Source organism: Nomia melanderi, chromosome 13, assembly GCF_051020985.1.
Source record: "Nomia melanderi isolate GNS246 chromosome 13, iyNomMela1, whole genome shotgun sequence".
In the NCBI taxonomy this organism is placed as follows: Eukaryota; Metazoa; Arthropoda; class Insecta; order Hymenoptera; family Halictidae; genus Nomia; species Nomia melanderi.
The window spans coordinates 5,401,217-5,410,889 of record NC_135011.1 but is presented as its reverse complement, the minus strand read 5'-3'; the positions used below and the strand labels follow the sequence as shown (position 1 = coordinate 5,410,889).

The 9,673-nt window shown below is 37.7% G+C and overlaps 1 protein-coding gene across 4 annotated transcripts; it reads left to right on the top strand.

Annotated features, from left to right (window-relative positions):
• Positions 1-2,239: 2,239 nt before the first annotated feature.
• On the top strand, positions 2,240-9,160 carry LOC116424021 (synaptic vesicular amine transporter). Of its 4 annotated transcripts, none has more exons than XM_031969905.1 (8): positions 2,240-2,359; positions 3,329-3,591; positions 5,187-5,396; positions 6,126-6,392; positions 6,614-6,654; positions 6,722-6,868; positions 7,635-7,956; positions 8,586-9,160. In XM_031969905.1, the coding sequence occupies exons 2-8, from the start codon at positions 3,501-3,503 to the stop codon at positions 8,801-8,803; spliced, it is 1,296 nt and encodes a 431-aa protein (XP_031825765.1). In that variant the 5' UTR covers positions 2,240-2,359; positions 3,329-3,500; the 3' UTR covers positions 8,804-9,160. The 4 variants fall into 4 exon arrangements, with proteins under 4 accessions (XP_031825765.1, XP_031825768.1, XP_031825767.1 ...); XM_031969907.1 differs by having other exon boundaries at positions 2,243-2,359; positions 3,344-3,591; XM_031969906.1 differs by having other exon boundaries at positions 2,247-2,343.
• Positions 9,161-9,673: the final 513 nt, after the last annotated feature.

Genomic DNA, 9,673 nt, shown 5'->3' with positions numbered 1-9,673 from the left:
TTTTAGTGATTTAATTTACTAAATATATAATTACCCTTAGCACTGCAGCCTGATCTACCAGTAACACCAGTTAATTTTATAATATCCCTAATGAAAATGAAAAAACTATTATAACATTTCTTAGATCTTCCATTTTCCTTTTGAAGAGAAAATTTAAATGTAGATGCAATAATCTTAAGGTAGCTTCTTCAACTTTGTTAAGATATTTAATACTAGAAATATATTTAAGATATTTAAGATATTTAATAGAATAAATACTACATAGGGTATAATGAGAATTGAAGGGGCGCCGGTTAAATGGATCCTGTATTAAACTGCATTGTCGAGAAACAGTTTCCCTTTTGAATTTTTCATACCTTCACGAGACGAATGCATTAATACACTTGTCATTCGACAACAATTCGCGTATATATGATAGTTGGTTTATTAAGTGTTAACCCTTTGCCCTATATAGTGTTTATACTATTAAATACCTTAACTATTAGTACCTATATAGGACAAAGAGTTAATATTTAATAAACTATCTAATACATATACTCGAATTGTCATCGAATGACAAGTGTACCAATGCATTCGTCTCGTAGAAGTATAAAAAATTGAAAAGAGAAACTGTTTCTCGACAATGCAGTTTAATTCAGGATCCATTTAACCGGCGCCCTTTCAATTCCACGTGCCGCAAAATGGCGGACGCGAGCTCGGCCCGCCATTATCGTCGTAATTAAAGTAGAAAACGAAGCACCAGCCTCACCGGGTTCCTTTTACACAGAGAGAACTCGTGGAACGGAGAACCAATTTCGCGTGTTCTCTTCCAGAATTGCATTATGGTCGATCGTAATTCCGCAATCAGGGCACAGGTGTATGTTGCGGATGAATATCGATGAACAGTGCCGTAACTGGGAACCCGCAAGTCGTCCTGGACACGTTCGACCAAGAGATCCTCGATAAATTAAACAAATATTGAATACCCAATCAACGTTTTCTCAGATTTTCTTTGATCATCCGAGGGTCCTGAGTCAGGTTTATTTTATATGTAACTAACAATCATTTCTGTTCAATTCTATTTTCGAATTATTTAGAACAGATACTATTGATTCATTTATTAACACGTTCCGTGGCACGGATATTTCGGATATATTTTTTTGTGGAGCGTATTGATTGTTTTAATAAAATATTAAGTTCTATTCAAGCTTTTGATCATTTTCATATATTTCAATATTATTCCTTTATGCTCTCGCTGCTTTGTAACCATGCGTCCCTTAAAAATATTTTCTTACAGGAATTAGCGTGTACCATATGTGGCACATATGGCACCGAACGTGTTAAAGATTAAATACCATTAAGCGTTTTCCCTAATGATACTCTTAAACACAAAATATTGATCCCTTGCTTCAACTTCAGGAAGACAAAGTTAGAACCGAAATCGATATACAGTTTCCGCTGGGCTTCAGTCTTAAATAACCTCAACCCTAAAATTCATTATTACCCCTTCTACAGAGTTCACAACACCATTTACAATATTAAATATCAGTGGATAAAGTCGAAGAAACTACCCTAACGTTATCGCAATTACCAAGAAAACCAAAACACGTAAAGAATCCGATAATATAAGAGTACAACATACTTATCATATATAATATTACAACATAATATTTATCAATCTACAATATAACATAACATTTCTGAATCTTGGCTACCACAAAACTCGAATTCGCTAAACATTCACAATTAAATCAACCACTTACAATTGTTTCTGCATCTCAAATCCTTACTCCCCAAAAACCAATCCAACAGTGACAATTCCGTGTCCCCCATAAAAATATCAATTACAACACCTCGAGCTTCCAAAAACGATAAACCCACCACTAAAAAAAAAGAAATAACCATAAAGGGAACTAGATTGCAAGGCGATCAGTGCGACGGTGAAATCTTCCGTCTTGAATCCCTCAGCGAGCGCCAGGGGCGTAGCGCTCGCGGTCCAAGGGGTAGTTTTACTTCCGCGCCATGAGTCCGCGCGAGAGGAGCTCGTGACGAGTCGGCTGGCGAGCGACGATAAGCGCGGCCGTAACCGGCGATAAATCGGCCGGTGCATCCGCTCGTGAAAAAGGGGGCCCCGAGGTTTCGAGGGTGTCGCGCGGCGGACGTCGCGGCCGCGGATTCTGAAAAAGCGTTCACTGCGCAAGGACGACGCTTCGACAGCTCGCTATAAAAGCTCGATCGAGACTGGCGCGGTTTCCAGTCACGTAGACCCCCGTCGTTTTCCGGTGTCCGGTAACCGGGGACTCGAGGAACGGTTCTCCGGCGAATTTAACCCTTCGAGGACCACGAAGGAAACGAGTATAAGTGGTTAGAATAGCAAGGTGTTCGTATATTTTTCGTTATTCCTTCTTTTGTACTTCGTATCGAAACTACTGAACAATTAACACGTTGCGTATCGGCAATTTTCACTGGTCAACTTATATCGCTATACATAGAAAAACTTGTCATATTGTTATGTAATATATTTTAACCCTTTGCACTCGAGAGGCGACTCTCATTCGCTGTTTGATTTAACACAGCAAAATTATGAACTCGGGAATTCAATATTAAATGTTGAATAAGGTAACACATGAAGCATAGAAATAAAATAATTCTGTCTGTTAAATTATGTAAGATGTTTCTTCGTGTAAGTTCCAAATAATATTGTTAATATTTCGCCAGGGAAATAATGGACGTTTATAATGAAAAATATTGTCGAGTGCAAAGGGTTGAATGGATAATCGATTCGAATTAAATTTTATATCAATCATTGCGAAACAAGAAAACCGAAACCAGTCACTTTGACCGGTACGGTAATTCTGTGAACCCCTTGCCTTACAATAACGTGTCAGACTCGTGACGAAGATTTTGAACCAAGTTTAACAATCATAAATATTACCGAATTCTTGTGGGTTCAAATGAAATATTATTCTTTCGTTATCAATTACTATACTTTATACCAAACATTGCACAGAATATTCATTTTTCTCAATGAATTATTAACACTAAGTTTACAGAACGCGTCAAATGGACGCATATTGAATTTTAAAAATATTATTTTGCAAATGTTTACGATTTTGATTGATGCGATCGCACTGACATGTACCCGAATTACTATCAAATCTCCAGTTTCCACAATCTAAATAAACGAGCATCAAATCTTTTAGGAATAATAGAACGAAGTGTACAATAAATGCCCGTAAACCTAGTGTTAACGATAAGTAGTTGTATCGAGCGTAGTTGAGAAATAAATCATAAGGCAAGGGGTTAATAGACGTAAAGATTAAGACTCGTGGGTTTTCCGTATTTCTAGTGGAGAAACTTTTAGAGCACAAATTCGCCACGAGGATGGGAGGGATCCACGGATAGCTCTTGAACGAAGAAGGGAAAGAAGGCATGTCCTCGGGAGCTTCCAGCAGCCGTGATCTCACGCGTGCTTCCCGGCTGGTTCTAATTAAGGGCTCGCAGCGACGTTAACCGTGACGATGCTCGGGAATCCGAGGAATTCGCGGACCATCGTCGTCGCTTTGGTCTACCTGAGCCTCTTCTTGGATAACGTGCTGCTCACTGTTGTTGGTAAATATGACTATCGGGTTAACCCCTGCCCTATGATCCCTGCCTCGACTCTGATCGATACTGCTTCGTCCTTAACACGTTCGCTACCAGCGCTTATTTCGGCGACGGTTTCCTCGATTAGAATATTTGCTTTAACCCCTTGGCCTATGATTTCTTCCTCAACTCTGATACGGCTACTTTGTCATTAATAATTTATTGGAAAAAGAGAAAAATTCTAAGCATATGTTATGCCGATATTTCCTTTTAAGTATAATGGTTGATTGCAGAGGAATAGTATTTACTTTGAATTCGAATGTATTGATTAATAGATATATTTGTTGAATCATGTTGAAACTCTTCACCACGAGTCTCACTCGTTGTATTTCTTTTGTATTTCATTTCTTTTTCCACTCGCAACTGTATCTCGAAACTCCGAAACTACGAAACGGCTGTAAACCTGAATAGTATTAAGGAAGATGTTGTGACCATAATTCCAATGAGCCACTTGGGCTGGCAATTGATTGACGGTCGAGCGTGATGAACCCATCCAAACTTCGGAACAGCTCGTTAAGCTGGCGTGCTGTGCACATCGCGTCTACGCTGAACACTAGCCTTCGAATTTTCCGTGTTTATTTTGAAATTTAATAAATTTGATCAGTTTCAATTCGAACTGGATGAACTCGACTCTGTAGAAGCTTCTATGAACGTTGAAATAAGAAATTACATAGCAACTAGATAACACCGATTTCAACATTAAACCTACCGAGCAGTTAAAATGACTGCTCGAAAATCTAGAAACTCGAAAAGTGCATCTATCGAGACTTCGATCGATTCGCAATTCGGTTTGCGTATTGCTAAATCTATTTCTTAAATAACTTCTCACAGAAACGTCTGCCTTTTTAATAATTGCGAAACAAGAACATCAAGAATGAGTCATTTTGACACCGCTGGTAGTTTAGTGTTCGTCTAATGAACGAAATCAACGTTGAAACTGAAATTGACCCTTTGCACTCGACAGGTGACTCTCAGTCACTATTTAACCCTTAAAATGCTGTATACTTTTTGGCAACACTAATAACAACGTGGGGTCCAAAACGGTAATGTGCTTAGAATAGACAAATCGTCCACAATACTTGATGAAAAAAAAGAAAATACATAAAATAAGAAAAATTACAAAAAATTACTTACGAAATTAAGGAAAAATACTGTCTAGGCTCCCTATAGCACTCAGCATTTTAAGGGTGAATTCGATACAGCAAAATCATGAAGTACGATATTTAACATTAAATCCTGCAGAAAGCATCAATATATGAATTATTAAAATAAAATCTCTTCGTTTCTCAGTTTACGCGCGATTTCCCATAAGTTAGTTTCAAAAGTGTTGTCCGATCAGAAAGCGTTGAAGATTTCTAGCGAAACATTTTCGAGCGCGAAGGGTTAAGGTTCACGGGGAAATAATTCTGTCGAAACTGGACAGGGAGATGCGCAACCGAATGAACATTGCGCAGTCTGTCGAAGACAATTAAACGGCGCGTGATCTGGAGCGCACGTTGTTGACTTTTGCCATCGACCGCGAAGAGCGCAAAAGACCGTTCACGAGGATTTACACGTTCCAGTGCCGATTATTCCCGATTACCTCTGCACCATCGACGGGAATTCGACGACAAACGCCGAGAAGGATGAGAACGGTCGAGTGGGATTATTGTTGAGCTCGAAGGCGCTGGTACAATTAATACTGAACCCTGCCGTGGGCACGTTGACCGGCACCTTTGGATATACCAAGCCATTGTTCCTTGGAAATATAAGTCTCCTGTTGGCTGCCATGTGTAAGCTACCATTTGTTCCCTTCACTTTTATTCGATCTTAATATAGACAAGTGCGCTTGCAATTGTGGATTCCGATTTTAAGAATTTAAGTTATAACTCGTCGTAAATATATAGAATTCTAATTAAAAAGCTACTCATAACTGATTTGAGCCTACAAAAGATTTCCAATATTGTTTAACGAATATAAATGTAGTTCTTCTGAGTCCAAATGATTATTTTTGTTAACAATTTGTATGGTTTAGAGTAGTTCTAGACGTGGAAAGAGCATGGAATTTCTTCTTTACTAGTGCATTATTTACGATAAATACTAATTGGGTTCATTATCATTCTTTCGATTATAATTTCTTATATTTATCTGTATACTACAATGTAAATAAAAAAATTTTAAGAATTTGTAAAAATTAATATTTTACTTAATAAAATATGACGGAGATTTATTTTATTAAAAGAAATTTAATTACTATAAAAAATTCTACTACAATGAAAAGGGAAATATCAGAACCTTTTTATTAGCTCAGTATTTCACTGCATCGTGAAATTAACTTCTTGGCTACTGTTGGCGTTTGAAAAATTTGCTTTTGGTGTATTGTTAGCGCTTATAGGCGATAATAAAATGTTATTGATAATAATTGCAGTAAAGCTCGCTTAGATCAGAGGTAAGTGAATTCTAATTCAACAATTACATGTTCCGTTAGTGATACATGCGTGTTCAAATTCAAATGTTCACAGTGTTCGCGTTTGGTCAAACCTATGAGGTTTTATTCCTCGCGCGCAGCGTTCAGGGTATATCGTCCGCGTGTATCGGAGTTTCCGGGATGTCCCTGGTCGCCTCGCAATACCCGGAAGAGGACAAGAGGTCAAAGATCATGGGCTTCGTTCTCGGGAGCATGGCGCTTGGTGTTCTAGTCGGATATCCGATTGGCTCCGTGCTCTACGACCTCGAGGGAAAAATGGCGCCTTTCTTATTGGTCTCTTGCTTCATCGTCGTCGCCATATGTACGTATTTTTTATCATCGAAGAATCATCGAACTTTTAATATAAATGTATGAACACACAATAGACAGACACAAGTTGATTTGTAATTAATAATGAAAATTACAATTTTTGTCTATTATATTTCGGTACTTCGAGTAAATTGGAAATATTTTTTGTCATAAAATAGTTTTCTGTAGATGTTTCTCGTGGAGAATTGGTAATCAAATTTCTATGTTCATCAGGCTTGCAAATTCTAGCATTGGATATCGAGACTCCAACTCAGGTGATTAAAACACGTTGTAGATCAAATGAAATGTAAATTAACAGATGTAAATGATACGTGTACGCAGCATAAGGAACAAGAAACTTCGTGGACTCATTTGCTGTCGGATCCACATATCCTTATTATATTCGGTGCCATTTGGTGTTCGACGTCGCCGATCGCCATTTTGGAGCCATGCCTGCCGATATGGCTGCGGACCTACATTAAGCCTAAGGTACCGAATAAACACGCGATGTTTCTTATTCAGTAAACCATTTTTTACAAAATATACAAAATATTATACTGAACATCACTCTGAATATTATACTATATAGTAGACTAAACATTACACCAAAATTTATACCAAACAGTGTACTAAACATTGCACTGAAATTCATACCAAACAGTAAACTAAACATTACACCAAAATTTGTACCAAACAATAGACTAAACATTACACTAAAATTCATACCAAACAGTAAACTAAACATTACACTAAAATTCATACCAAACAGTAAACTAAACATTGCACCAAAATTTATCCCAAACAGTAGACTAAACATTGTACTAAAATTTATCTCAAATAGTAGACTAAACATTACACTAAAATTCATATCAAACAGTAAACTAAACATTACACCAAAATTTATCCCAAACAGTAGACTAAACATTGTACTAAAATTTATCTCAAATAGTAGACTAAACATTACACTAAAATTCATATCAAACAGTAAACTAAACATTACAACAAAATTTATCCCAAACAGTAGAAGACTAAACATTGTACTAAAATTTATCTCAAATAGTAGACTAAACATTACACCAAAATTTATACCAAACAGTGTACTAAACATTGCACCAAAATTTATCTCAAATAGTAGACTAAACATTGCACTGAAATTTACACCAAACAGTAAACTAAAAATCACGCAAACACATTTTTCCCAGCAACACGTCTAGAGCAACACATTTCATTGCCCTTTTCGCGTTTCATTTTCCAGAAATGGCAGCTGGGAACCGTGTTTATTCCGGACAGCGTCGGCTATCTAGTCGGCACCAATTTCTTCGGCATGATAGCTTATCGTTACGGACGCAGCAGACTGGCGGTGCTCGCCATGTTGCTAGTCGGCGTGAGCGCCATTTTGATTCCATCGGCCAGCACGATGTCGCAGCTAATAGTCCCGCATTTGGGAATGGGCTTGGGCATCGGTGTGGCAGACGCGGCTCTGGTGCCTCTGTTGGCTAGTTTGGTGGACCGTAATGGCGATTACGGTCCTATTTACTCGATTCAACAAGTGGCCGTCAGTTTGGCTTATTCCCTCGGTACGCCATTTTCCCGTTCAACAATACCGACACCGTCGACGTGCTTGTTCATCACTTCTTTTTTCGTCGTTGTTATCAAATTATCATCCGTTTCGACGGGAATCGATACCCTTATCATACACCGACGACGCTCCTCGTTATTCCCCGGTGTCCCTTGTCAATACGAACTGAATTCAATCTATTGACCGTTTCATAGAAGAATCTAACAATTACCAAGAGAGCTTCCGCGGGAATTTATGCTTCTCTTGAATCTCTTCGTGGAAACGAGATTGAAATCGCGATTGAAACCGGTGGTCACGAATTTTGTACGACTGAAAATTACATTAGTATAAGTAGAAACTATTATTCTACCTATTCAACAGTTCTATTTTATTACTGACTGCACATTTTAGATTCTTGGCAAGAAGATTGAACCATCTTTAGTTAAACTGTAGCATTAATGTCTTCTTATATTATACGAATTTTTCATTTCTATCGTACATTCTTTCGAGAATAGTTTTTTATCTGAATGAGGGTTCTTTTGCATTACGTTTTGAAAAATCGTTGAACGAGAGCAGCAGAATATTTCCGTGTTAAACACGAAGTGTTTCGTGTGAAAGAATTTTATAATAGGAGATTCATTGTTTCAGGGCCAATCTTGGGCGGTGAATTGGTGAAAGGAATCGGTTTCCAATGGGTAATGGGCATCATTGGCTTAATAAACATCGCCTACTGTCCGCTGTTGATATATCTCTCTCTGGAACGAGGGAAATTATTGAGGCAGGACGAAGAAAAGAAGGATTACGAGACGTTCCAGAAATCAGTGACGAAGTACGAGCGGTTCCAGGACTCTGATGACGACCTTTAATCCCTTCGCATTCGTCGTCGTCCAAATACAACAATTTTTTAGTCACTTAACCAATGACTGACTCCTCCAAGATCCCCAAGAGTAATTTCACCAAAATATTTTAATTAGGAAAGAAACACCAGAAATACATCAGAAAACTTCCGTCGACATCGAAAACAAATAAATAAATATTCAATACTTTCCGCTACGATATTGATTCTATTAAAACAAATTAACGGCAGGTGTATTATAAACTGACTTCCATCATAAAGTTCCTCAGAGTATTACACATTTCGATCTAAGGAGATTACAGAGACTGACTGTTAAATACTTCCCCAACTTCCACAATCACGTTGCAAGCATAGATTAAGGATTTAATTAGCCTGTTAACTGACAAAGCCGATTTGGCTCGTTATTTTTACCTATTCGACGACCAATCGATTACCTATTAATTACAAGGAACACACTAGATTCAACATATTAACATTTATCGAACAGAATTACGCAAATTATTTCATTTGCCTCTAACATCCACACGAGTATTGGCGAAAGATAAATTCCACAGAATCTTCCATCTCTTTGTTGCTTATCTCTTCCATTTCCCGATTATTTCCTTATTAACCCTTTGCCTTACAATATCGTGTCAGACGCAAGGCGATAATTTCTAATATGGTTTAACAAACACAAATATCATTGAGCCGTATTAAGTTTAACCCTTCGCGAAGATTGTTGAAAGTATACAAAACCTTTTGCAGATTCTGCTAAATTATACACTGAATGCTTAAATCATAGAGAATAAGGAAACTGTGTACCGATTCCTTGCTGTTCGAATAGTTAAATCATTTGTTCACAACTGGGCATTCCAAACATGGAAGTTTGATCTCAGCAAAA

Bases quoted from the DNA above. Each gene is read 5' to 3' on its own strand.
- LOC116424021 (XM_031969905.1), top strand. From the start codon at position 3,501: ATGCTCGGGAATCCGAGGAATTCGCGGACCATCGTCGTCGCTTTGGTC. The intron at 6,655-6,721 runs GTGATTAAAACA...ACGTGTACGCAG, and splicing joins ATATCGAGACTCCAACTCAG to CATAAGGAACAAGAAACTTC. The intron at 6,869-7,634 runs GTACCGAATAAA...TTCATTTTCCAG, and splicing joins GGACCTACATTAAGCCTAAG to AAATGGCAGCTGGGAACCGT.